A 27446-nucleotide genomic window follows, 5' to 3' on the forward strand; every position below is an offset into this window, starting at 1 on the left:
ATGGATGGATGGATGGGTGGATGGATGGACAAAGGATTTCTTCAGGCTTTGGGGCTGGGTGTGAGCCCTGTGTGTGATGCCCATGAGTGCCCCAGGTACGTACTGTGCGTGCTGGGGGTGTGCCAGGCTGGGCAGGCTGGGGCCGTGGGAGCTGGCAGGGCTCAGCAGCAGAGGGCTCTGGGAGCGTGAGGAGGAGCCTGAGGAGGTACTCTCCAGGTAGCGACCTGAAGAGCAAAGGCAGAGTCAGCCCAGGGAGCAGCACAGCAGCAGAGCTCAGCCAGGCTGGAGAAGGCCTCTGAGAGCATTGGCTCACAGCATGGCAGGGCTTGGAGGGGACCTCCAGAGAGCATCCAGTCCAACCCTCATGCCAGAGCAGGGGCACCAGGGGAGGGCACACAAAACACATCCAGGGGGGGTTGGAGAGTCTCCAGGGAAGGAGACTCCACAGCCTCTCTGGGCAGCCTGCTCCAGGCTCTGCCCCCTCACAGGCACAAAGTTTTCCCTGCTGTTCCTGTGGGACCTCCTCTGCTCCAGCCTGCCCCCACTGCCCCTTGTCCAACTGCAGCCAACCACCAGGACCACTAAACCACATCCTGAGGTGCCCCATCTACAGCTTCCTGAACACCCCCAGAGATGCTGACTCCCCCCCCTCCTACCCCCTTACCAGCCTCCACCCCCTCCAACCCCTCACCAGCCTCCACTCCCTCCAGACCCCTCACCAGCCTCCACTCCCTCCAGCCCCCTCACCAGCCTCCACCCCCTCCAACCCCTCATCAGCCTCCACCCCCTCCAACCCCTCACCAGCCTCCACCCTCTCCAACCCCTCACCAGCCTCCACTCCCTCCAGCCCCCTCACCAGCCTCCACCCCCTCCAACCCCTCCCCAGCCTCCACCCCCTCCACACCCCTCACCAGCCTCCACTACCTCCAACCCCCTCTCCAGCCTCGTGGCTCTCCTGGGGACAGGCTCCTGTCCTGCCCCTCCCCTGAGAGCCAGCACCTTGGCCTAGTTTTGGGGGGCAAACCCCACAGGGTGAAGCCATCAGAGGTCCCTTCCAAGCCCTTCCACGCTGTGGTGTTGCTCATGGAGAGGAAACCTTGAGCCTCCTCAGCACAAGTCCAGCATGGACCTCTCCCCCCTGTGCCAGCCCTCCACACCCCTGCCGCAGGGGGACGGTTGGCATCTCCTGGTGGGCTGCCAAGCCACGGGCACAGCTTCTTTCCCCATGGCCATTTGATGTGCTGTGCTGGCACCTCATGGCCCGAGGGGTCACTGCAGGACCCGTTGCTGCAAGGCTCAGGGCTGCAGCTGCAGAGGTTGCTGCTGGGGCTGCTCAGCCCCTCTGCCGCCTCAGCAGGCTCTGGAAGCGCTTCCAACCCAAACCCAATTCCTGCTCTGCCCGGAGGAGGCTTCCTGGCTGTGTGCTGGCCATGCCTCTGCACCCCAACACCTACACACAGCCAAGCAGGCCTCCTTCCAGCTACCACAGGGAGAAAGAAAGCTCTCAGCAGAGAGAGGCTTTTGCCTCCCCCCTGCCTGCCCCCGGAGGGGTGTGAGCTACTCACCGCCGCCGTGCAGCACCGGCGAGCTCCGCGCCGAGCCCGTGTTGCTCTGCGAGCCAAACTTCTCCAGGAGCTCAGAGAACTCCCTCCTGCAAGCAAAGCCAGGACAGGGTCAGCAGCAACCATTCCCCCACCTGATTGCCATGGCATGGTTTGGTCTGGAAGGGATCTTCCAGAGCAGCCAGTTCCAGCCAGCGCCTCGGATGGCAGCGGCTGACCACCAAGTCTGCAGGGTGGATGCTCCCCAGAGCCGTGGGGAGCAGGCAGAGCTTCCTCAGGCAGAAGGAGAACCTCTCAGCTAGACTTGGTGGCTCCAGGCCTCATCCAGCCTGGCCTTCAGCACCCCCAGGCAGGAGTCAGCCACAGCCTCCCTGGGCAGCCTGGGCCAGAGCCTCAGCAGCCTCACACTCAACAACTTCTTCCTCAGCTCCACTCTAACCCTGCTCTGCCTCAGCTCCAAACCCTTCCCCCTGGGCCTGCCTCAGACCCCCTCAGCAAAAGTTCCTCTGCAGCCTTCCTGCAGGATCCCTTCAGCTCCTGGCAGCAGCTCTGAGGAGCCCCTGGAGCCTTCTCCTCTGCAGGCTGCACAGCCCCAGCTCCCTCAGCCTGTGCTCCCAGCAGAGCCAAGGGGCAGAATCACAGAGAGAGGAGAAGCTGAGGAGCAGCCTAAGGACAGGCTCTGGTGCTGGGGTCTGACCTCCACGGGAGAGGGCAGATGAACAGAGGAGCTCTGCCTGTAGCCCCTCCAGGGACCCAGCTGGGACAATGCCCCCCCTGACTACCCTCACACACCACACAGTCTGAAGGAGCTCTGCAGACATCACCCAGAGCTGCTTGGCCTCTGTGACTCCTTCCAGAACAATTTCATGTAGGTTATCCTCTGTGGCTTTTGTAGAATCACAGAGCTGTCAGGGCTGGAAGGGAGCTCAAGGCTCAGCCAGTTCCAACCCCCTGCCATGGCCAGGGACACCTCACACCACAGCAGCTTGCTCACAGCCACCTCCACCCTGGCTGCAAACACCTCCAGACAGGAGGCTGCCACCACCTCCCTGGGCAGCCTGGGCCAGGCTCTCACCACCCTCAGGGGCAACAACTTCTTCCTCACAGCCAATCTCCAGTTCCCCACTTCTAGTTCTGCTCCATCCCCCCCAGTCCTATCCCTCCCTGACACCCTCAAATGTCCCTCCCCAGCTTTCCTGCAGCCCCCTGCAGATCCTGGAAGGCCACAAAGAGGTCTCCTGGGAGCCTTCTCCTCTCCAGCCTGCACAGCCCCAACTCTCTCAGGCTGTCTCCAGATCAGAGCAGCTCCAGCCCTCTGCTCCTCCTCCTGGCCCTGCTTTCCTGGACAGAAAGCAGATCCTCCTGGCTCTTGCTGGGGCAAAGCTGGATGGGAATGGCTTCTGGGGAAGATGCCATAGAGCAGCCCCATGCTGATGTCCTCCATGACCACCACAGGCTGAACTCTGGGAGCAGAAGCCCTGCAGGGACCTTAGGTGCATAAAATGTTCTGGGGCAGCACAGGCTCCTGCCCTGCTGCCTGCAGCTCCTGGCTGAAGCAAGTGGACCTGCAGGCATAGGCTACACTCCCTGGTACCAAGATCAGAAGGGCTTGGCAGAGAATTCAAGAGCAGGGAGGAAAGGCAGCCCAGGAGCCCTCAGCTTCCCCCCTGTGTCTGGAGGTAAACCTCAGGGCTGCCTCTAATAGCTGCCTGCAGAGCAACCTCCCCTGGGAAGCTGGCCTGTGCCCAGTGCCTTCATTACAGCTTCCCTTCCAGGCTGCCTTTGACCACCACCTAACCCCCCAGGCCTGCTGGCTCCTGGATGACCCCTAACGACCTGTGCACAGCAGGTGAGTCGCTCTGTGACCTTCCTTTGGCCAGCTGGAGCAGGCTGAGCTCCAAACCCCTCCAGAGCCACCACTGACCAGGTTTGCCACCCCCTGCCTCCCTTCTGCAGCCCTCCTTTGAGCTGCCACATCCCTTCCATAGACTCAGGGAACTGTTTGGGCGGCAGAAGCCCTCCCAGAGCATCCAGCCCAACCTTCAACCCAACCCCACCATGGGCACCAAACCACATCCCCAGCTGCCATGGCCACAGGGTTCTGCAACCCCTCCAGGCATGGGGACTCCACCACCTCCCTGGGCAGCCTCTGCCAGGCCCTGACCACTCTGCCACCAAAGACATTTTGCCTCCTCTCCAACCTCAGCCTCCCCTGGCACAGTTTCAGGCCATTGCCTCTCCTTCTCTCCCCTGAGCCTAGGGAGCAGAGCCCAAGCTCCTCCTGTGCCCATCCCTGCCCATCCTCAATGCTCTCAGGAGATTGTCCCTCTGCAACCAGGGGGTCCTCTCCTTTCACAACCCAACACTACCTGAGCAGTCTGACCTGGCAGAGAGAGCACCCTGGGTGATCCTGGTGATCTCTGGAGGCCCCTTCCAACCTCTGATGCTCTGTGATTCTGTGACTCATAGCCTCATAGAATGCTTTTGGGTGGAAAGAGACCTTGGAGATCATCTAGCTCCAACCCCCTGCCCTGGGCAGGGACAGCCCCAGGGTGAGTGATTCTCACATGTGCTATTAAATCAGCAGCCAGGTACTGGGGAGAGATCCTGACAGAGTCATTGCTGAGAGCATGGCAGTGAGATTTGGTGTCTCCTTTGAAGGCAGGAGGGAATCCCCATGGGAAGCTGCCTTCTTGACACTCTAGCCACAGGAGAAGCCTGGAGATGAGTGACTACCTCTGGCACCTGCCAGCCAGACAAGCTCCAGTCATCATGCCCTAGGAAAGCAGCCACAGCAAAGGGTCCTGAGCCAGGAGGCTCCTCTCAGGCAGCAGCAGACTCTGTGTCACCAGGGCTGTGTCACCAGGACAGCTGCCACCTGCTTATTGGGTAGATGAGAGCCAGCAGCAGCAAGTGCTGAGTGAATGAATCATCACCTCCTCAGGTTCCTGCTGGAAGTGCTCTCCATAACAGACATCTTCCCACGACCAACCAGCTCATTACCCAACTTCAAAGGCCACTGCCTGCCTTATCTGATCTTGCCATCCAGTGCAGGCCTCATTCAGCCCGGGCCATGCTAGCTGGGAGCCCCAGTGGCACACAATGCTCAGTGGAGCCATCGACACCATTGCCTTTAGCAGCTGCCCCCACAGCCAAGCACCCTGCTCAGAGCTCCCCACACCTCCCACTCAACTCTCCTGCTTGCTGCTTCCACACCATTAGACACTGGAGTGGATGCAAAAGCAGTGAGAAGGAGGAAGGATGGCAGACCCTCCAGCACCAGGACAGGGCTTTGGTCCTCTGTGGCTCCCCAGGTTGAGCCTTGGATGGACCTTACCTCAGCAGAGTTTGTCCAACTGCCCATAAAGCCTCTGTGTGTCTGGAAGTGACACACTGCTGACCTTGACCTGCTGACCTGCAGCTGCCATGGCACTGCCAGAGGTTACTTGGTGGCCTTGGCCCTCCCTGACCTACTGACCTGGAGCTGCCATGGCACTGCCAGAGGTTACTTGGTGGCCTTGGCCCTCCCTGACCTGCTGACCTGCAGCTGCCATGGCATTGCCAGAGGTTACTTGGTGGCCTTGGCCCTCCCTGACCTGCTGACCTGCAGCTGCCATGGCACTGCCAGAGGTTACCAAGCCACCAGCAGCTGGGGGTTGGTTTATACAGAATCACAAAGTGGGTTGGGCTGGAAGGGACCTGGGAGGCTCACCCAGGGCAAGCCCTGCAGCCACAGCAGGCTGCTCCCAGCCCCAACCAACCTGCCCTGCACTGCTGCCAGCCATGGGGCAGCTCCACCTCTCTGGGTGGCCTGGGAGAGGCTCAGGAGGGACCTTTGGAGGTCACCCAGTCCAACCCCTGCAGTCAGCAAGGATAGCTGCAACCAGAGCAGATTTCTCACAGCCCCAAACAACCTGACCTGCACTGCTTCTAGGGATGGGGCAGCTCCCACCTCCCTGGGAGACCCCTGGGACATGGCCTCACCACCCTCATTATCAAAAACTTCTTTCCCTCCAGTAGGAATCTCCCTCTTTGAGTTCAAACCATCACCCCCCGTGCTCTCTCTAGAGGGATTTTTGGGGCTGGGTGTCTGTATGGTTAAACCATCACCGCTTGTCCTGTCCCAAGAGGGCTGCTTGGGGCTGGGTGTCTGTGTGGTCAAACCATCACCTCTTGTCCTGTCCCAAGAGGGTTGTTTGGGGCTGGGTGTCCCTGTGGTCAAACCATCACCTTTAGTCCTGTCCCAAGAGGGTTGTTTGGGGCTGGGTGTCTGTGGTCAGAGCCATCACCACTTGTGCTGTCACAAGAGGGTTGTTTGGGGCTGGGTGTCTGTGTGGTCAAACCATCGCCCCTTGTGCTCTCTCTAGAGGGTTGTTTGGGGCTGGGTGTCCCTGTGGTCAAACCATCACCTTTAGTCCTGTCCCAAGAGGGTTGTTTGGGGCTGGGTGTCTGTGGTCAGAGCCATCATCACTTGTGCTGTCACAAGAGGGTTGTTTGGGGCTGGGTGTCCCTGTGGTCAGAGCCATCACCTTTATTCCTGTCACAAGAGGGTTGTCTGGGGCTGGGTGTCTGTGTGGTCAGACCATCACCTCTTGTCCTGTCACAGGAGTGTTGTTTGGGGCTGGGTGTCTGTGTGGTCAAACCATCACTCCTTGTCCTGTCCCAAGAGGGTTGTCTGGGGCTGGGTGTCTGTGTGGTCAGAGCCATCACCCCTTGTCCTGTCACAAGAGGGCTGTTTGGGGCTGGGTGTCTGTGTGGTCAAACCATCACCTCTTGTCCTGTCACAAGAGGGCTGCTTGGGGCTGGGTGTCCCTGTGGTCAAACCATCACCCCTTGTCCTGTCACAAGAGGGTTGTTTGGGGCTGAGTGTCTGTGTGGTCAGACTATCACCTCTTGTCCTGTCACAGGAGTGTTGTTTGGGGCTGGGTGTCCCTGTGGTCAAACCATCACCCCTTGTGCTGTCACAGGAGTGTTGCTTGGGGCTGGCCATGCACTGTTGCCCTTTCCCCAGCTGCTCTCTCTCAGAGCCTCTGCCCGTGATGACCTTAACCCCGGGGCTGAAGCCCTGCTTCCTCCATGTGAACGCCTCACGCCTGGCAGCCCTGCTGCTCCGTGAGCCCTGCCGACCACCACGGCCGCCAGCAGCGGTCCCTGCTGCCAGGCTTGCTGGGCAGCACGGGAGGCAGGGCCGGAGCAGTGCCCCTCGTTGTGGCCGGGGGTTGTGTGGCGGCAGCAGGGGCTGGCGGTCGCCGCTTGCTGCAGGGGCTGGCGGTCGCCGCTGGCTCCGCAGCCGGCAGGGGCTGGCGGTCGCCGCTTGCGGCAGGGGCTGGCGGTCGCCGCTTGCCCAGCAGCCGGCAGGGGCTGGCGGTCGCCGCTTGCCCAGCAGCCGGCAGGGGCTGGCGGTCGCCGCTTGCCCCGCAGCCGGCAGGGGCTGGCGGTCGCCGCTTGCGGCAGGGGCTGGCGGTCGCCGCTTGCCCAGCAGCCGGCAGGGGCTGGCGGTCGCCGCTTGCCCAGCAGCCGGCAGGGGCTGGCGGTCGCCGCTTGCTCCGCAGCCGGCAGGGGCTGGCGGTCGCCGCTTGCTCCGCAGCCGGCAGGAGCAGCTCCGAGCTGCGCTGACTAAAGGCTCTGGCTCCGCGCCGCGGCCCCGGCTGCTGCCCTGCCGCCGGCCGCTGCCAGCCCCAGGCCCACCGAGGACACAAACAGATGAGTAAGGTGAAACCCAGGCTCGTCCCCGCGGCCAGCAGTGCACTTTCTGCTGTCACCCTCCCCGGAATTAATTCCGTGCTGGGCTCTGCCCCCGGAGGAGGCGGCCGGCCGGCAGCCGGTGCCCAGACTGCTGCCCATTAATGAAGGGATGCCAACAGGGCTTTGCTTTGTGCCTTCAGACACCGAGCAGCTTCAGAAGCTGGCTTTCATATGTAAAATCTGACCCTGGCTAAAGGCTCCTGCCCTGCCAGGTGCCTGCGGGCCCGAGCTGCCCGGCTTTGTTCAGAGAAAGAGAAAAGGAAGAAATCAATGTGAGTGGTGTTAGGTGGAAAGCTGATCTGAATATTGCCTTCCCCTACGCCTGTTCCTTGCCACGCAGGCATTCAAGGGCAGCAGAATCCCCGGGAGGGAGCCTGGAGCTGCAGAACCTGCAGGCAGCCCCACGGTGTGGGCTTTGCCGGCAGCCAGGCAGCTGCAGCCTGACTCTGCTCCAGATGAAGCAGCTGAGGGGCAATCTGCTGCTGCTTTGGCTCCTGATTCCTCTTTGTGCTGCCCTTTTGTTCCTGGGAGAACAAAGGGTGAAGCCTACACCAGAGGGGATGGGAGAGCAGAACCTCTGGGAGCTCAGCTCTGCCACAGGGCTGGGGCAGAAAGAGGAGCTGGGGGCAGAAAGAGGAGCTGGGGGCAGAAAGGAGCTGGGGGCAGAAAGAGGAACTGGGGCAGAAAGAGGAACTGGGGGCAGAAAGAGGAACTGGGGGCAGAGAAAGGAGCAGGGGGCAGAGAGAGGAGCTGGGGGCAGCAGAGGAGCTGGGGGCAGAGAGAGGAGCTGGGGGCAGCAGAGGATCTGGGGGCAGAGAGAGGAGCTGGGGGCAGCAGAGGATCTGGGGGCAGAGAGAGGAGCTGGGGGCAGAGAGAGGAGCTGGGGGCAGAGAGAGGAACTGGGAGCAGAAAGGAGCTGGGAGCAGCAGAGGAGCTGGGGGCAGAGAGGAGCTGGGGGCAGCAGAGGAGTGAGGAGATTGTCCCCAAAGAAACCAAAGCCTGCAGTGTGAGCCCAGAGCACTGCAAAGGCAGCACCCAGAGCAGCTTGGCTGATGCCCAGCTCTCAGCAGCTGCAGCAGGGCCACCAAAATGGGCAGAGGCTGAAAGCCCTCTGCTGGGAGGCCAGGCTGGGAGGGTTGGGCTTGTGCAGCCTGCAGAGGAGAAGGCTCCAGGGAGACCTCCTGGTGGCCTTGCAGGGCTTCAAGAGGCCAGAAGAGAGCTGGGGACAGAGTGCTGAGCAGGGCCTGTTGGGCCAGGCCAAGGGGGGATGGTTTGAAGGGCAAGAGGGAGGCTGAGAGTGGAGAGAAGGAGAAATGTTTGGTGCTGAGGGTGGGGAGAGCCTGTGCCAGGCTGCCCAGAGAGGTGGAGCTGCCCCATGGCTGGCAGCAGTGCAGGGCAGGTTGGTTGGGGCTGGGAGCAGCCTGCTGTGGCTGCAGCTGTCCCTGCTGGCTGCAGGGCTTGCTCTGGGTGAGCCTCCCAGGTCCCTTCCAGCCCTATCCAGGCCATGATTCTATGAGTCCCACTGCTGGCTGGCTGGGATGATGCTCTGGGCCAGGCCAAGTCCATCCTGGGCCAGTTTTGGTGGGGAGAGGGCTGCACAGAGCCACAGGAGCCCAGGCTGGGAGGTCCCTCAAGGAGCAACCTTTCCTGGCCCAGCCCCTGTCCAGCTTCAAGGCTGGGGTCAGCCCTGAGCTGGGAGTCCTCCTGCACCTCCCAGCACTGCTGGGCTCTGCCTGCCCTGGATGCCTGGCAAGCTGTGACCTGCAGAGGCACATCTCAGCCTCAGTGTTTGTCCCCAGGGAGCAGCCCCTGGCCCTGGGACACTCCAGGCTTGCAAAGTCAGCCCCAGCAGCACCTTCCTGTGCAGCACCAAGTGTCCAGATGAACAAACCCAGGGGCTGAGCCACCACTGCCAGCTGCAGGGGAGAGGGGATGGCCCTGCAGGGGAGAAGGGATGGCCCTGCAGGGGAGAGGGGATGGCCCTGCAGGGGAGAAGGGATGGCTCTGCAGGGGAGAGGGGATGGCCCTGCAGGGGAGAAGGGATGGCCCTGCAGGGGAGAGGGGATGGCCCTGCAGGGGAGAAGGGATGGCTCTGCAGGGGAGAGGGGATGGCTCTGCAGGGGAGAGGGGATGGCCCTGCAGGGGAGAAGGGATGGCTCTGCAGGGGAGAGGGGATGGCCCTGCAGGGGAGAGGGGATGGCCCTGCAGGGGGGGAGGGATGGCTCTGCAGGGGAGAGGGGATGGCCCTGCAGGGGAGAGGGGATGGCCCTGCAGGGGAGAGGGGATGGCCCTGCAGGGGAGAAGGGATGGCCCTGCCCTCCCAGCAGGCTGGGCACAAGCTCCAGCAGGAGGCCCTCTGCAGATTCCTGGGTGCTGGGTGCCAGGGGTCATGCACTTGCAGACAGCAGCCTGCTCTCCTCACTCAACCCCACAACCCCTTCTCACCAGGACCATATAACCTTTGCCTGGCTTGGAAGGGACCTTAAAGATTCACAGCTTGCACCAGGCTGGATGGGACCCTCCAAGGGCCTCCTGTCCCACCCCCTGCAGGCAGCAGGGACAGCTCCAGCCAGAGCAGGCTGCCCAGGGACACATCCAACCCCCTGCAGGCAGCAGGGACAGCTCCAGCCAGAGCAGGCTGCCCAGGGACACAGCCAGGCTGAGCTTCAATGGCTCCAGGGATGGAGCCTGCACCACCTCCCTGGGCAGCCTGTGCCAGAGTCTCCCCAGCCTCCCTCTGCAGAGCTCCCTCCTGGTGTCCAACCTAACTGTGTGGTGGGTTGAAGTTTCCCATCCAACATTGAGGATCATCCAGTTCCAAGCCCCCTGCCATGGGCAGGGACACCTCCTACCAGACCAAGTTGTTCAAGGCCTCATCCAAGCTGGCTTTGAACACTTCCAGCTTTGGAGCCTCCACAGCTTCTCTGGGCAACCTGTTCCAGTGCCTCACCACCCTCACAGGGAAGAATTTCTTCCTAATGTCTCACCTAAATCCACTTTCTCTCAGCTCAAAGCCATTGTCCCTCATCCTGGCACTCCCAGCCCTTGTCCAAAGTCCCTCCCCAGCTCTCCTGGAGCCCTTCAGGGTACTGGAAGGCTGCTCTGAGGTCTCCCTGGAGCCTTCTCCCAGCAGAACAACCCCACCTCTCTCAGGCTGGCAGCCTAAGCCCCTCTTTTTGGGGGCTGCAGAGGGCTGACTGTGCAGCTGGTGTGGAGATGGAGATGTGATGCCTGCAGCATGTCATCCTGCCAGGAGCAGGAGGTGCAGCACAAACCTGTAAGACCAGGCTGATATCTGCAGCAGGCAGGGAAAGGAGGAAATCTGGGGGTTGAGAATGAATAAACAGTAATTATGTGGATGCAATGAAGCCATCCTGGATGAGTAGAGGCCAAAAGCAGCCCCAGCCAGCCAGCCAGCCATCCCCCAAAGCCAGAGTGGCCAGCTGCAGCTCTGAGCTTGCTGCTTCCAGCCCCAGCCTTATGGCTGCTCTCAGCAGCAGGGCTGCAAGCAGGCAGCTGCTAGAGCCAGGACTGAGTCCCAGCAAGAGAGCAAGTAATTGGGGCCTGTAATTAACTCCAGGGACAAATAATAGACTTGATGAGTCAAATTCACCCCAGGGCAACCAGAGGGAGATGCTCCTCAGCTGAGTCACTGGGGAAAATTGGCAGGCAGGTTGGGTTGGCTTCCAAGGGCTGAGCCACTGCCCTGCCTTCCCCAGCACGCCTGCTGGGCTCCAGCCTGCTGGAGATGACCTCCAGCTGAGCATCTCTGCACTTCAGCACCAGCAGGAACGGCTTGGAGGCTGCTGGAGGCCTGGAGCAGGCTGCCCAGAGAGGCTGTGCAGTCTCCTTGCCCCAGCTGTGAGGCAGAGGGCAGCTGAGCAATGCTCAGCAAGAGCTAAAGGAGCTGTGGGGGGCAAGAGGCTGGGGCCAGGCTCTGCTGAGTGCTGCCCAGGGCCAGCAGAAGGGACAGCAAGGGGCAGAAAGTGTCAGGCAGGAGGTTGGAGCTGAGCAGGAGGAGAAAGTTGTTTGGGGTGAGGCTGCTGGAGGCCTGGAGCAGGCTGCCCAGAGAGGTTGTGGAGTCTGCTGGTGTGGAGAGCTTCCAACCCCCCCTGGGCACTGTGCTGCAGGGCAGGGTGCTGGGGGTGCCCTGCTGGAGCAGGGCTTGGGCAGTTCCAGGGAGCAGAGGGGAGAGCTTCCCAGCAGGCACTCCTTGTCCTCCCTGGCATGGAATCCTCTGGGCAAGGCAGATCCTAACTGAATGTGGCTCCCTGGGAAGGACAGGGAAGGTCCTGCTGTCCTGAACAGCTCCATCCACAGCTCTGGGTAGGACATGGAATCATGGACTCAGGGAATCATTTTGGCTGGTAAAGGCCTTTAAGATCATCAATCCAACCATGAGCTGCACTGCCAGGGCACCACTCAGCCATGGCCCTCAGCACCACAGCTCTGCAACCCCTCCAGGCATGGGGACTGCACCATCTCCCTGAGCAGCCTGGGCCAGGCCTGGACAACCCTCAAGGGGAAGAAATTGTTCCTCATGGCCAACCCAAACCTGCCCTGGTGCAGCTTGAGGCCATTGCCTCTTGTCCTGTCCCTTGTTCCTAGGGAGCAGAGCCCAAGCCCCAGCTGGCTGCAGCCTCCTCTCAGGGAGCTGCAGAGAGCAAGGAGGTCTCCCTCAGCCTCCTCTGCTCCAGGCTCAACACCCCCAGCTCCCTCAGCTGCTCCTCCCCAGCCCTCTTCCCCACACCCTTCCCCAGCTCTCTTGCCCTTCTCTGGCCCTGCTCCAGCTCCTCAATCTCCTTTCTGCAGTGAGGAGCCCAGAGCTGAGCCCAGCACTCAAGCTGTGGCCTCCCCAGTGCCCAGCCCATAGGCACAATCCCTGCCCTGCTCCTGCTGCCACCCCACTGCTGCTCCAGCCCAGGCTGCTGCTGCCCTTCTTGCCCCCCTGGGCACCCCCTGGCTCCTCTCCAGCTGCTGGCACCCAGCACCCCCAGGACTGATGATAAGCCCCAGGCAGCTCGAAGCTGCAGGAGCCAGTGCCACCCTCCAGGCAAGGCTGGAGCTGCTCTCTTCCTCACTGGGGGAGCAGCAATCTGCTCCTGGCCTGGGTGCTCCCCAGAGCTGCCACAGCCTGGGCTGGAGCCAGGGCTGCGGCTGGGAGCCACCAAGCTTCGCTTCCCTTCCTGTGACAGCTACAGCAGGTTCCCACCAGTGCAGACCCTTGGCCAAGTGGATATTGGGCTGCTTTAGGTGCCAGGCAGGGCAGCTGAGGTGCTGGCAAGCGCCAGGGTGCCCCTGCCCAGCTGAGCTGCCCTCCTTACCTGGCGTCGTCGTCGCGGGCTATGAGCAGCCGCATGTGGCTGGTGGCCGACGCCGTCCTCAGGATGTCCACAGCCCTGCCAGGGAAGGAGCAGCACACATCACCAGCAGCTCACACTGCTGCTCCACCAAGCCACACAGCAAAGCTCCCAGCAGGCTGGGCACAGACACCTCAGCTGGGCAAACCCTGCCTGCAGCCAAGGCAGCTGTGCTGGCAGGGGAGCAGCCTGGCTGCCCGCCCCGGGCTCAGAGGGCAGCCAGCTCACAGCCTGGGTTTGCCTCTCCTGCCATGGCTTGGAGCTCCCGGATCAAAAGCAGACCCAGAAGATGTGGGGGGGTGGTGAGTGAACACCTCCCAGCAAACCTCCTCCCCCAGGGAGTTTCTGTCTCAAGGCTGGCCATGGGGACACTTAGCCCCACGGGAGACAGGGCCAGGGGCCACACAGAGCCTCCAGGAAGCTCCTGAGATGTCCTTGGGGATCTCCTTCACCAAAGCCAGCTGCTCTAGGGGGTTGGGAGCAGGACAAGCTCCTCATGCTGCTTCCCAAGCACCCAGCAGGCAGGAATGCAAGGCAGCAGTGGCCCAGCATGATGGAAAAGGGGTCCACAACCTCCCTGGGCAGCCTGCTCCAGGCCTCCAGCAGCCTCACCCCAAACAACTTTCTCCTCCTGCTCAGCTCCAACCTCCTGCCTGACACTTGCTGCCCCTTGTGCTGGTCCTGGGCAGCACTCAGCAGAGCCTGGCCCCAGCCTCTTGCCCCCCACAGCTCCTTTAGCTCTTGCTGAGCATTGCTCAGCTGCCCTCTGGGGCTGCTCTTCTGCAGGCTCTCAGCCCCAGGGCTCTCAGCCTTTGCTGCTCCCAGAGCTGCTCCAGGCCCCTCAGCAGCTCTGCAGCCTCCCCTGGGCTCTCTCCAGCAGTTCCCTGTCCCTCTGGACCTGGGGAGCCCAGAACTGGATCCTGGACTCCAGCTGTGGCCTCCCTAAGGCAGGCTGGAGGGGCAGGACCTGCTCTCCACACTCCTCCTCATGCCCCCCAGTGCTGAGCATTGCTCAGATCCCCTCCCAGTCTGCTCAGCTGGGGCTCACTGCTCTGCTCCTGTACAGGAGCCTTTGGTTGGGTCATTGCCAGGCTGTCCCCTGGGAGCAGTGCTGGCTGGGTCAGAGCACTGCCCTGCCCTCTGTGCAGCCTGCACCTTGAACCACTGCCCAGAGTGATGCCAGAGCAAGAGGGGTGGAAGAACTGCCCCTGGGGGAGGTACCTCTCACTTGTCACCCCGAGCAAGGAGTCTCCATTGACCTCCAGGATTTGGTCTCCTGGCTGCAGGCGGCCTGGAAAAGAAAAGCTGATGGATAGGAACTGCAGCAAACACACCTGGGAGGCCCTGGGAGAGGCTGGGCAGGCCCTGCCTCTGCCCAGAGACAGGAGGAAGTGTGCCCAAGGGGGGGCCCAGAGGCTCCCCCAAGCTGTCTTTCTAGGTGGCCATCAGTGAAGTTCCTCCAACCTCCCCCCAGCAGCCCTGTGCCCAGGTCCCAGAACTGCCTCTGCTGGGGGAAGTTATGGAAGTGAAGACCAAAACTTGCAGTCAGGCTCCTCCTAGACTGGGTCAGAGAAAGGATAGGATAGGATGGGATAGGATAGGATAGGATAGGATAGGATAGGATAGGATAGGATAGGATAGGATAGGATAGGATAGGATAGGATAGGATGGGATAGGATAGGATAGGATAGGATAGGATAGGATAGGATAGGATAGGATAGGACAGGACCAGGTTGGAAGAGACCTTCAAGATTATCACCTCCAACCTATCATCCAACACCACCTAATCAACTAACCCATGGCACCAAGCACCCTATCAAGTCCCCTCCTGAACATCTCCAGGGATGGGGACTCCACCACTTCCCTGGGCAGCACATCCCAGTGGCCAATCTCTCTCTCAGTGAAGAACTTTCTCCTCACCTCCAGCCTGAACCTCCCCTGGCACAGCTTGAGACTGTGTCCTCTTGTTCTGCTGCTGGCTGCCTGGGAGCAGAGCCCAACCCCCACCTGGCTCCAACCGCCCTTCAGGGAGCTGCAGAGAGCAAGAAGGTCTCCCCTGAGCCTCCTCTTCTCCAGGCTAAGCAACCCCAGCTCCCTCAGCCTCTCCTCACAGGGCTGTGCCCCAGACCCCTCCCCATCTCTGTTGCCCTTCTCTGGACTCGTTCCAGCAACTCAACCTCCTTCCTAAACTGAGGAGCCTAAACTGAGGGCCCTTCCTAAACTGACCTCCCAGCGGTCAGGGAGAAAGCCAGGAGTAGCTCTGCCCCCTGCCCTGGGTGGATTATTCTTTGCCAGGAGGATGAGGCTGTAACTCTGGCTGGGATCCTGAGAGGTCACAGCATCAGCTGGCTTGGAAGGGACCTTCAGGATCATCCAGCTCCAGCCCCTGCCATGGGCAGGGACCCCTCCCACCAGCACAGCTTGCTCAAGGCCTCATCCAGCCTGGTCCTGAACACCTCCAGGCAGGAGGCAGCCACAGCCTCCCTGGGCAGCCTGGGCCAGAGTCTCCCCAGCCTCACTGCCAAGAATTTCTTCCTCCTCTCCACTCTCAGTCTCCTCTCTCCTAGCTCAAAGCCATTGTCTCTCCCAGCCCTTGTCCCAAGTCCCTCCCCAGCTCTCCTGGAGCCCTTCAGGCACTGGGAGGCAAGAGGAAAGGTGCAGATGTGAAGCTGCTTGGAAGGAAAGCAGTGGCCCCAGAGCAGGGCTGAATGCTGCTGAAGGTCTCAGGTCATGGTGGGGCTGCAGGCAAGCTGGGGGCATGTGGGGAAGGACAGACAGCAAAGGGAAACTCTTCCTGAGACTGGGGTGGGTCTTGCTTTGAGGGCATGAAGCAATCACAGAGTCACAGAATGGGTTGGGTTGGAAGGGAGCTTCAGGATCATCCAGCTCCAAGCCCCTGCCATGGGCAGGGACCCCTCCCACCAGCACAGGCTGCTCAGGGCCTCATCCAGCCTGGTCCTGAACACCTCCAGGCAGGAGGCAGCCACAGCCTCCCTGGGCAGCCTGTGCCAGGCTCTCCCCAGCCTCTCTGTCACAACTAGCCTGTAGAAGCCAAGCCCAGGCTGCTGTTGAATGTTGCCAGGATGGGCACAGGCAGAAGGTGCTCCTCACTGCTGGGAAGTCCAGGAGGAAGCCCCTGAGGTGTCAAGTAAGGCAACATGGGAAAGGACATACAGCCAAGGCACAGGGTCTGGGGCTCTCCTCAGCCTTCAGCCCCATGCTGAACTCACCATCTGCATAAGCCACCCCTCCTGGAATGATCCTCTTGACATAAACTCCATATTCTTCTCCAGTGAGTTCCTTGATGCCACCAATTACCTTAATCCCTGGAGGAAAAGAAGGGTCCATGACACAGAGGTGCAGGAGAGCATCCCAGCTCGGAGGGATGGAGCCCCCAGGGCACCCCAGCACCCCCTGACACCACCCCCCAGATCCCCTGCATGCCCCAAGCAGCACCAGGAGCACCAGGAGCAGGCAGAGACACAACACAAGGGCTAAAGGCAGCTGAGAGCAGCTGCTCAGAGCAACAAAGCTGCTGAGGAAGGCACAGGTGAGGAGTGAGCACTTCCACCAGCACCAGGTTCACAGAATCATGGCCTGGATAGGGCTGGAAGGGACCTGGGAGGCTCACCCAGGGCAAGCCCTGCAGCCAGCAGGGCCAGCTGCAGCCACAGCAGGCTGCTCCCAGCCCCAACCAACCTGCCCTGCACTGCTGCCAGCCATGGGGCAGCTCCACCTCTCTGGGCAGCCTGGCACAGGCTCTCCCCACCCTCAGCACCAAACATTTCTCCTTCTCTCCACTCTCAGCCTCCCTCTTGCACTTCAAACCATCCCCCCTTGGCCTGGCCCAACAGGCCCTGCTCAGCACTCTGTCCCCAGCTCTCTTCTGGCCTCTTGAAGCCCTGCAAGGCCCCCAGGAGGTCTCCCTGGAGCCTTCTCCTCTGCAGGCTGCACAACCCCAACCCTCCCAGCCTGGCCTCCCAGCAGAGGGCTTCCAGCCTCCCAGCACTGCTGTGGCCTCCTCTGGCCCTGCTCCTGCAGGTCCAGGTTCACTGCTGACAGGAGGGGGTCTGAGCCTGCCCCATCCTGTCCCATGTCTCTGGAGAACTTTCTCACAGGAGACATCCCTGGGGCAGGCAGCTCCTGCAGGAGACCCCAGTGTGGGGTCTGGGGGAAAGGGAGGAGCAGCTCCCTCCATGGGAACAGAGCAGGGGCTCTGCCCCCAGGCAAGAAGGGGGCAGGAGGGAAGAGGAATGGAGCCTGGGCTCAGGGTCAGGCTGGACAAGGCTCTGAGCAAGCAGATCTAGCTGAGGGTCTAATTCAGCCCCCACTGTGATGGGTGTCCTGGGGGAGCAAGCCCAGCTCCATACAGTGCTGAGAATCACAGAACCCCAGAGCTGGCAGGGCTGGAAGGGAGCTCAAGGCTCAGCCAGCTCCAACCCCCTGCCATGGCCAGGGACACCTCACACCACAGCAGGTTGCTCACAGCCACCTCCAGCCTGGCTGCAAACACCTCCAGGCAGGAGGCTGCCACCACCTCCCTGGGCAGCCTGGGCCAGGCTCTCAGCACCCTCCTGGCCAACAACTTCTCTTGCCAGGCTCCAGCAGCACTCTCAGCACATCCCTTAAGCTGTCCCCAGGGGCAGAGCTGCCTGGGGAGGAGGGGCAGTGGCTTCCAAGCAGAGCAGAGCAGATTTGGAGTGGATGTGAGGAACAAGGTAGAATAGAAAAGAATGAAACAGGTTGGAAAGGACCTTTGAGATCACAAGTCCAACCTCTCCCTCAGCACCATCTGATCAACTCAACCATGGCACCAAGGGCCTCATCCAGGCTCTTTCTAAACACCTCCAGCGATGGGGACTCCACACCTCCCTGGGCAGCACATCCCCAGGGCCAATCTCTCTGGCTGTTAAGGACTTCTTCCTAACATCCAGCCTCAACCTCCACAAAAGTTCTGCAGCAGGAGGCTGCTGGAACACTGCAGCAGGCTGCCCAGGGAGGTGGTTGGGGCCCCATGCCTGGAGATACTCCAGGTGAGGCTGGACAGGGCTCTGGGGTGCTGTGGTGCTGGGGTTCTGGGCTGCTGTGGTGCTGGGGTGCTGGGGTGCTGTGGTGCTGTGGTGCTGGGGTGCTGTGGTGCTGGGGTGCTGGAGTGCTGGGGTGCTGTGGTGCTGTGGTGCTGGGGCTCTAGAGTGCTGGGGTGCTGGGGTGCTGGGGTGCTGTGGTGCTGTGGTGCTGGGGTGCTGGGGCTCTGGAGTGCTGGGGTGCTGTGGTGCTGGGGTGCTGGGGTGCTGGGGCTCTGGAGTGCTGGGGTGCTGGGGTGCTGGGGCTCTGGGGTGCTGGGGTGCTGGGGTGCTGGGGTGCTGGAGTGCTGTGGTGCTGTGGTGCTGGGGTGCTGGGGTGCTGGGGCTCTGGGGTGCTGGGGTGATGTGGTGCTGGGGTGCTGGGTTGCTGGGGTGCTGGGGTGCTGTGGTGCTGTGGTGCTGTGGTGCTGGGGTGCTGTGGTGCTGTGGTGCTGGGGTGCTGGAGTGCTGGGGTGCTGGGGTGCTGTGGTGCTGGGGTGCTGGAGTGCTGGGGTGCTGTGGTGCTGTGGTGCTGGGGTGCTGGAGTGCTGGGGTGCTGGGGTGCTGTGGTGCTGTGGTGCTGTGGTGCTGGGGTGCTGTGGTGCTGTGGTGCTGGGGTGCTGGGGTGCTGGGGTGCTGGGGTGCTGTGGTGCTGGGTTGCTGGGGTGCTGGGGCTCTGGGGTGCTGGGGTGCTGGAGTGCTGTGGTGCTGGGGTGCTGTGGTGCTGGGGTGTTGGGGTTTTGGGGCTCTGTGGTGCTGTGGTGCTCTTTGGTGCTGGGGCTCTGGGCTGGGATTTTAGCTGTTGGGTTCAATGACTTCATTCCAAGAGCAGACACAGGAACTTGCCCAGGCTGCTGCTGACCTCTGGAAGCAGAGCACAGAGGTTGCTTCCCCTCTGCTGGGTCCAGAGGAGGCCATGAGGGAGCAGGGGGTTGGAGCACCTCTGCTACAAAGGGAGGCAGAGGGAGCTGGGGTGGCTCAGCCTGGGGAAGAGAAGGCTCCAGGGAGCCCTCAGAGCAGCCTCCAGTACCTGAAGGGGCTGCAAGCAGGCTGCAGAGGGACTGTGCCCAAAGGGCTGCAGGGACAGCACCAGGGGCAATGGTTTGAGATGAGAGCAGATTGAGCTTGGATGTGAGGAACAAGTTCTGCAGCAGGAGGCTGCTGGAACCCTGCAGCAGGCTGCCCAGGGAGGTGGCTGAGGCTCCAGCCCTGGAGATGTTGAAGGTGAGGCTGGAGAGGGCTCTGGGCACCCTGAGCTGGTGGAGGCTGTCCCTGCTGGGTGCAGGGGGTTGGGCTGGGTGAGCTCTGGAGGTCCCTCCCAACCCATTCTGTGATCACCAGCAACTCCCAGAGCAGCTCTTGTGGGGAGCAGCCCCGAGGCCAGAGCCAGGCTGCAGAGATCCTTTGGTTGCAGCCCTGAGCCCCCAGCCCTTGGCCCAGGCCGCAGTGGCTGCTCCTCGGCAGGGCTCGGTGCTCTGCAGGGTCACTGCTGCAGCCAGGGCACCTGTGCTGGGCAGCCTCTAAGCTGCCTGGCAGGAAAGGGCCCAGGAGGCTGATTTGTGCAGGGCTCATTAGGTCCTGCTGCCCAGAGGCAGGCTGTGCAGGATTAAACCCCAGCCTTGAACCAACAACTCTCTGCCCGGCGCTGCCGGGAGGGCGCTGGGCTGCTCCGGAGGAAGGGCAGGCTGGGGACAGGGCACTGCCAGCAGGGCACTGCCAGCAGGGAGCCAGCTTCACCCTCTGCCCACTGCCCCGGCCTGAGGAGCTGCCCCCAGCCTGGGGGCAGTCCTGGGATGCACAAAGTGACCCTGTGTGAAGAGCAGCTGCCCCCAGGGCATCCCTTCCCAAGCAGTCACCCTTCTGAAGGCAGCAGGAGGGGAGAGCAGCGAGCCCTGGGGTCAAGGGCAGCTTGGACAGGGCTCTGAGCAGCCAGGTCTGCTTGGAGGTCAAGTACAACATGAGGGCAGTGAGGCACTGGAACAGGTTCCTCAGAGAAGCTCTGGAGGCTCCAAGTCTGGAAGTGTTCAAAGCCAGGAGAGGGAAACTGCCAGGAGGGAGCCAGCTTCACCCTCTGCCCACTGCCCCAGGGTGGGCAGCTGCTACCAGCTTGGTGGGGTCCTGGGATGCACAAAGTGACCCTGTGTGAGGAGAGACCCTGTGTGAGGGGAGACTCTGTGTGAGGGGAGACTCTGTGTGAGGGGAGAGCCTGTGTGAGGGGAGAGCCTGTGTGAGGGGAGCAGGGAAAAGACAGAATCAGAGAGTTCTTTGGGTTGGCAAAGCCCTCCCAGGGCATCCAGCCCAACACCAACCCAACCCCTCCATGGGCACCAAACCCTGGCCCCAGCTGCCATGGCCACAGGGTTCTGCAGCCCCTCCAGGCATGGGGACTCCACCACCTCCCTGGGCAGCCTCTGCCAGGCCCTGACCACTCTGCCACCAAAGACATTTGGCCTCCTCTCCAACCTCAGCCTCCCCTGGCACAGTTTCAGGCCATTGCCTCTCCTTCTCTCCCCTGAGCCTAGGGAGCAGAGCCCAAGCCCCAGCTGGCTGCAGCCTCCTCTCAGGGAGCTGCAGAGAGCAAGGAGGTCTCCCTCAGCCTCCTCTTCTCCAGGCTCAGCACCCCCAGGGCCCTCAGCTGCTCCTCACAAGACTTGTTTCTAGCAGATGCTGAGGTGCTGCAGCCCCAAGCAGGCTGCCAGGAGGTGAATCCTGCTCCTCACTGAGGATACTCAGCTGGAAAACTCCTTGGCTGCCAGCTGGGCTGAGGGGACAGCTGGTGGCAATGCCACTGACTGCCACAGAGCCCCTGGGAAAACAGCCTCACCCTGGCAGGGGTTTGGGAAAGCCCTGGCATGGGGAGCACCTACAGAGGCAAAGGCTCTGGACAGGGAGCAGGCAAGGGTGGGAGGCCACTGTTTAGCCAAGGGATGGCTCCAGAAGCCACCCAGGGTCTGTGTGCACAGAACCACAGTGCTTGGAAAAGATCATCAAGGCCAACCTCTGTCTTACTCTGCCAGGGCCACCACTACTTCATATCCTTCAGCACCACATTCAGGCAGCTTTCAAACCCCTCCAAGGATGGGGATTCAGCCACTGGCCTGGGCAGCCTGGGACAGGGCTTGAGAACCCTTTTGGTACAGAGGTTTTCCCTAATGTCCAACCTAAACCTCCCCTGGCACAACTTGAGGCCATTTCCTCTTCTGCTGCCAGTTCTGACTTGTGAGAAGAGGCCAAGCCCCACCTGGCTCCAACCTCTCTCCAGGGGCTTGAGGAGAGCCAGAAGGTCTCCTCTCAGGAGAGACACTCAGAAATGATAAACCAGGGAGACAGAGCCTGAGTTTGAACATCAGACCTTGGGGCTGGGCCCAGAGGAGGCCACAGAGATGATCAGAGGCTGCAGAACCTCCCCTGTGGGGCCAGGCTGGGAGAGCTGGGGCTGTGCAGCCTGGAGAAGAGAAGGCTCCAGGCAGACCTCAGAGCAGCCTCCCAGTACCTGAAGGGCTCCAGGAGAGCTGGGGAGAGACTTGGGCCAAGGGCTGGGAGTGCCAGGATGAGGGACAATGGCTTTGAGTTGGGAGAGAGGAGACTGAGAGTGGAGAGGAGGAAGAAATCCTTTGCAGGGAGGCTGGGGAGACTCTGGCCCAGGCTGCCCAGGGAGGCTGTGGCTGCCTCCTGCCTGGAGGTGTTCAGGACCAGGCTGGATGAGGCCTTGAGCAGCCTGTGCTGGTGGGAGGTGTCCCTGCCCATGGCAGGGGCTTGGAGCTGGAGGAGCTTGCAGGTCCCTTCCAACCCAACCCATTGTGCATCCTGGGAGCAGCCAGGCAGAGCTGCAGTGGCAGCACCACAGGGCTGGCTGGTGGCAGCTCCTCTGCTGAGGCAGCAAATCAATAAGGACTCCTTTCCCTTTGTGTCCAATGCCTTCATCTAGCTGAGGCATCTCCAAACCCTCCTTCACCCCTAGCCCTGGCAGGGCAGCATCCTATCTCCTCACTAACATCACTGATTCCTCACAGCCTTGCTCCCAGGCACACTCAGACCTGGGCTGGGGGGAAGCAGAGGTTTGACTCCCAGCTTGGCAAAGCAGCTGGGTGCTGCCTGGCTCTGCCCACTCTGCTCTCCCACCCACAGCCTCAGCACCAAGGCACTGGGATGCCAGCCCTGCCCCTGGGAGATGCACCAGGAAGGTCCCACTGAGGTGAGGAGGGGGAGGAGAAGGAGGCTGGCAGCAGGAGAGAACAGAATGAGAAGGGAGAGGAGGAGGGGATTGAGGAGGAGGAGGGGTGGGTGGCTGGCAGTGGAGAAAACAACATGGCAAAAAAGAGGAGGGTGAGGAGGCTGAGGAAGAGGAGGAGAAGGGAAAAGAAGGGGAAAGGAGGAGAAAGGGGAAGAAAGGAGGGGAAAGGGGAGAAAGAGGAAAAGGAGGAGGGGGAGGGGAATAAGGGAGGGGAAGAGGAGGATCAGGATTTCCAGGGATCAGTGCTGGGCCCCATCCACTTTAACATCTTCATTGATGATCTGGAGGAGGGCATTGAGTCCATCAGCAAGTTTGAGGATGACACCAAGCTGGGAGCAGATGTTGGTCAGTTAGAGGGCAGAAGGGCTCTGCAGAGGGACCTTGCCAGGCTGGGCAGATGGGCAGAGGCCAACAGGATGGCATTCAACAAGTCCAAGTGCCAGGGGCTGCACTTTGGCCACAGCAACCCCAGGCAGAGCTACAGGCTGGGGTCGGAGTGGCTGAGAGCAGCCAAACAGAGAGGGACCTGGGGGTGCTGATTGACAGCAGCTGAACATGAGCCAGCAGTGTGCCCAGGGGGCCAAGAAGGCCAAGGGCATCCTGGCCTGCATCAGGAAGAGTGTGGGCAGCAGGAGCAGGGAAGTCCTTGTGCCCTGTGCTCAGCACTGCTCAGGCCACACCTTGAGTCCTGTGTCCAGCTCTGGGCTCCTCAGCTCAAGAAGGACATTGAGAGACTTGAAGGTGTCCAGAGAAGGGCAACAAAGCTGGGGAGGGGTCTGGGGCACAGCCCTGTGAGGAGAGGCTGAGGGAGCTGGGGTTGCTTAGCCTGCAGAAGAGGAGGCTCAGGGGAGACCTTCTTGCTCTCTGCAACTCCCTGCAGGGAGGTTGGAGCCAGGTGGGGGTTGGGCTCTGCTCCCAGGCAACCTGCACCAGAACAAGAGGACACAGTCTCAAGCTGTGCCAGGGGAGGTTTAAGCTGGAGGTGAGGAGAAAGTTCTTCCCAGAGAGAGTTGTTAGCCACTGGGATGTGCTGCCCAGGGAGGTGGTGGAGTCCCCATCTCTGGAGGTGTTCCAGAGGGGATTGGATGTGGCACTTGGTGCCATGGTCTAGCCATGAGGTCTGTGGTGACAGCTTGGACTCGATGATCCTTGAGGTCTCTTCCAACCTTGGCGATACTGTGAGACTGTGAGACTGTGAGACTGTGAGGAGGAAGGGGGAGGGAGAAGGGGAGGCAGCAGGAGAGAACAGAATGAAAAGATATAGGAGGAGGAGGAGGAAGGGAAGGGGGAGGAGGAGGAGAAGGAGGGGGAGGAAGGGGAGGGGAAGGAGGAGGAGGAGGAGGGGGAGGAGGGGGAGGAGGGGGAGAATAAGGGGGAGGAGGAGGATCATGAGGATATAGAGGTGGAGGAGTTGGAGGGAGTGTGTGTGTGTCTCTCTCCTGCCAAGCCCAAACTGTTTGACAGTCTGAGGCTGATTGCAACCACCCCAGAGCACCCAAAAGGTTGCAGTGGAGGCACCCTGGGGGCCTTGGAGGTTCCTGAAGGCTTCCTTCCTCCCCTGGCCTTTCCCCGGGGCCGGGCGGAGGTAAATAACGGCGCTCTAATTATCACAGCATCCAAGCCCCACTCTAATGCTCATTAAGTCAGGCTTAGGGCCAGATAATCCAGCCTATTTTGGAGCCCTCCATTTAATCTTTCCTTTCTGGCAGAGCTCCTGGAGCTGATGCCCACGACCTCAGCTGTTTCTCCTCCTTGGCAGGAGCAGCCCTGCTGCAGGAGCCCCAGGGTGGCCGCGGCTGCCCGCCGCAGCCCAGCCCCTAGGGATGGCCTCGGGACCCTTGAGCTGCTTCTGGCCCCACCTAACCCTGCTCCCACCGCTGCCAGTGGCACAGTTCTCCACTCCCCAGGCTGTAATCTCACCTGCTTCTGGCTCCCTCTACCAAAGGTCAAGAGGTGTCCAGGCTAAGCTGGTTGTTGAGCCCAACAGCGAATCATCTCCAGCACTTCCTGACCCCAGCGGCCACCCCGGCGCGGCAGGAGGTCCCCCTGGGGAGAGGCTGCCTGCTCTGTGCCTAAGCCACCAATGTTCAATTACATTTCCCTTAATCCCTCTGTTGATCTTGCAGCCCTGGCCAGCTTTTTCTGTCTGGAGGAAAGGGACAGATTGGAGGTGAATCACTCTCTGCCCCGTCCTAAGAAGATGAAGGTCAAGATAATGAGATCTTGGTGTTTCTGTGGAACGCTCCCTAAGCAGCAGCTTCCCTTTGATGGCTTCTGCTTTAATTCAGAGTTCAGGCTCCAGCAGCTGCCAAGGTAACCCCTTTGAACTTCTGCTGAGGTTCACAGGTAGGATTCCACCTCAAAGCCACAGAGCAACAGACCCGGGGCCAAACGCTGACCTGCCACACGGCAGCGAGCAGGCAGAGGCTGCTCCGGAGGAGCTCCCCTGGAGCCTCAGCAAGGGAGGTGAAGAACTCACAGGCTCAGAGGATGCTAGAGCTTAGAAGGGACCTCTGGAGGTCATTGAGTCCAACCCCCCTGCCAGTCCAGCCCCAAGTGTGCTGCCTGCAGGGGCAGCTCCAGCACCCTGAGAATAAACCCAGTGGAACAGGCTGGAGGCTGTGGAGCTGGGAGGCAGCTGCCCAGTCACAGGATCACAGCTCACAGAGGATGTCAGGGCTTGGAAGGGACCTCTGGAGATCTTCCAGTCCAAGCCCCCTGCCAGAGCAGCACCATAGAACCCAGCACAGGTCACACAGAACACATCCAGACAGGGCTGGGAAGGCTCCAGAGCAGGAGACTCCACAACCTCTCTGGGCAGCCTGCTCCAGGCCTCTGGCAGCCTCCCAGTGCAGAAGTTCCTCCTCCTGCTGAGGTGGAACCTCCTGGGCTGCAGTTTCCATCCACTGCCCCTTGGCCTAGCCCAGGGCACAGTGAGCAGAGCCTGGCCCTGGCCCTTCCTTCCTGACCCCCAGCCCTCAGCTCTTGAGAGCCATTGATCAGATCCCTCTCAGCCTTCTCCTCTCCAGACTAAGCCCCCCCAGGGCTCTCAGCCTCTCCTCCCCAGGCAGTGCTCCAGGCCCTGCAGCATCCTTGGAGCCTCCCTTGGGCTCTCTGCAGCAGATCCCTGTCCCTCCTGAGCTTGGGAGCCCAGAGCTGGATGCAATATTCCAGGGGAGGTCTCAGCAGGGCAGAGGGGGAGGAGAAGCTCCCTGGCCCTGCTGGACCTGAGGAATGAGGAACTCCTGCAGCTCAACGTGAAAACAAAGAACTCCTGCACCTCAACAAGAGAAACTCATGGAGGCATCTTCTATTCACCCAAAAGCCATACTCTGAGCAGCTACACCATGGGGCTGCTGCAAGCTCTACTTGGTCCTCAGCAGAGAGGGATGAGTTGTGGAGTCTCCTCCTCTGGAGACATTCAAACAGGAAGACATCCAGGAAGGGTTTGAATGTCCAGGGGTTCCTGCCCTGGCAGGGGGGTTGGACTGGATGAGCTTTCAAGGTCACTTCCAACCCCTGAAGTTCTGTGATTCTCTGATTTGAATCCCTGACAACTTCAAGAGCAGGTTGGTTTGGGCTATAAGCAGCCTGCTGTGGCTGCAGCTGTCCCTGCTGAGTGCAGGGGGTTGCTCTGGATGAGCTCTAAAGGTCCCTCCTGAGCCTCTCCCAGGCCAGCCAGAGAGCTGGGAGCTGCCCCATGGCTGGCAGCAGTGCAGGGCAGGTTGGCTGGGGCTGGGAGCAGCCTGCTGTGGCTGCAGCTGTCCCTGCTGGCTGCAGGGGGTTGGACTGGGTGGGCTTTAAAGGTCCCTTCCAACCCACCCCAGTCCCTGATGGGACCATCAGGCTGCAGGTTGGACTTGATGATCATAGAGATCTTTCCCAGCTGAAACAGCTCTGTGTCTCCTGGAGGCTGAGCACTTGGCCTGGGTGTTTGCAGGCTCCCAAGGCAGGGTGAAGTGGCATTAGGAAATCCATAGCCTTACCCCCCCTGCAGCACACCTCCAGACCCTGCAGAGGGTCTGCAAGACCCAGCAAAGACCTTCTGGCCACAAACTGGGAGGAAAGGAGGACTAGAACCATAGCATCACAGAATGGGTTGGGAGGGAGTTCCAGAGCTCACCCAGCCCAACCCCCTGCACCCAGCAGGGACATCCTCCACCAGCTCAGGGTGCCCAGAGCCCTCTCCAGCCTCACCTTCAACATCTCCAGGGCTGGAGCCTCAGCCACCTCCCTGGGCAGCCTGCTGCAGGGTTCCAGCAGCCTCCTGCTGCAGAACTTCTTCCTCACATCCAAGCTCAATCTGCTCTGCTCTCATCTCAAACCATTGTCCCTGGTGCTGTCCCTGCAGGCCTTTGGGCACAGTCCCTCTGCAGCCTGCTTGCAGCCCCTTCAGGTACTGGAGGCTGCTCTGAGGGCTCCCTGGAGCCTTCTCTTCTCCAGGCTAAGCCACCCCAGCTCCCTCTGCCTCCCTTTGTAGCAGAGGTGCTCCAACCCCCTGCTCCCTCATGGCCTCCTCTGGACCCAGCAGAGGGGAAGCAACCTCTGTGCTCTGCTTCCAGAGGTCAGCAGCAGCCTGGGCAAGCTTCCTGTGTCTGCTCTTGGAATGAAGTCATTGAACCCAACAGCTAAAATCCCAGCCCAGAGCCCCAGCACCAAAGAGCACCCCAGCACCACCACCCCACAGCACCCCAGCACCCCAGAGCCCCAGCACCACAGCACCCCAGCACCCCAGCACCACCACCCCACAGCACCCCAGCACCCCAGAGCCCCAGCACCACAGCACCACAGCACCCAGCACCACAGCACCACAGCACCACAGCACCACAGCACCACAGAACCCAGCACCACAGCACCCCAGCACCCAGCACCACAGCACCACAGAACTCCAGCACCACAGAACCCAGCACCACAGCACCCCAGAACCCCAGCACCCCAGCACCCCAGCACCCCAGCACCACAGTACCCCAGCACCACAGAACCCAGCACCCCAGCACCCCAGCACCCCAGCACCACAGAACCCAGCACCACAGCACCACAGAACCCCAGCACCACAGCACCACAGCACCCCAGCACTCCAGCACCACAGCACCCCAGAGCCCCAGCACTCCAACACCACAGCACCCCAGCACCCCAGCACTCCAGAACCCCAGCACCCCAGCACCACAGCACTCCAGCACCCCAGCACCACAGAACCCCAGCACCACAGCATTCCAGAACCCCAGCACCACAGCACTCCAGCACCCCAGCACCCCAGCACCCCAGCACTCCAGCACCCCAGCACCCCAGCACCACAGCACTCCAGCACCCCAGCACCCCAGCACTCCAGCACCCCAGAACCACAGCACCCCAGAGCCCCAGCACTCCAGCACCACAGCACCCCAGCACCCCAGCACTCCAGCACCCCAGCACCACAGCACCCCAGAGCCCCAGCACTCCAGCACCACAGCACCCCAGCACCACAGCACCCCAGCACTCCAGC

General features: G+C 61.4%; 1 protein-coding gene across 3 annotated transcripts in view; it reads right to left on the reverse strand.

Moving 5' to 3' along the window:
• The window catches only part of LOC137445486 (syntaxin-binding protein 4-like), an 88345-nt gene that overhangs the window by 36908 nt on the left and 23991 nt on the right, over positions 1-27446 (reverse strand). For all 3 annotated transcript variants that reach the window (XR_010988413.1, XM_068147284.1, XM_068147285.1), the window contains exons 3-7: positions 15898-15993; positions 13889-13958; positions 12632-12706; positions 1566-1651; positions 104-224 (exon numbers count right to left, since the gene is read on the reverse strand). Coding sequence is in view for 2 of the 3 variants with exons in the window: in XM_068147284.1 (XP_068003385.1) it covers positions 104-224; positions 1566-1651; positions 12632-12706; positions 13889-13958; positions 15898-15993 (448 nt within the window). In the remaining variant the exon portion in view is untranslated. The remainder of the gene's footprint in view (positions 1-103; positions 225-1565; positions 1652-12631; positions 12707-13888; positions 13959-15897; positions 15994-27446) is intronic.

Source organism: Melanerpes formicivorus, unplaced genomic scaffold (assembly GCF_026170545.1).
Source record: "Melanerpes formicivorus ecotype bairdi unplaced genomic scaffold, bMelFor1.0.p_v2 SCAF_14, whole genome shotgun sequence".
Lineage (NCBI taxonomy): Eukaryota > Metazoa > Chordata > Aves > Piciformes > Picidae > Melanerpes > Melanerpes formicivorus.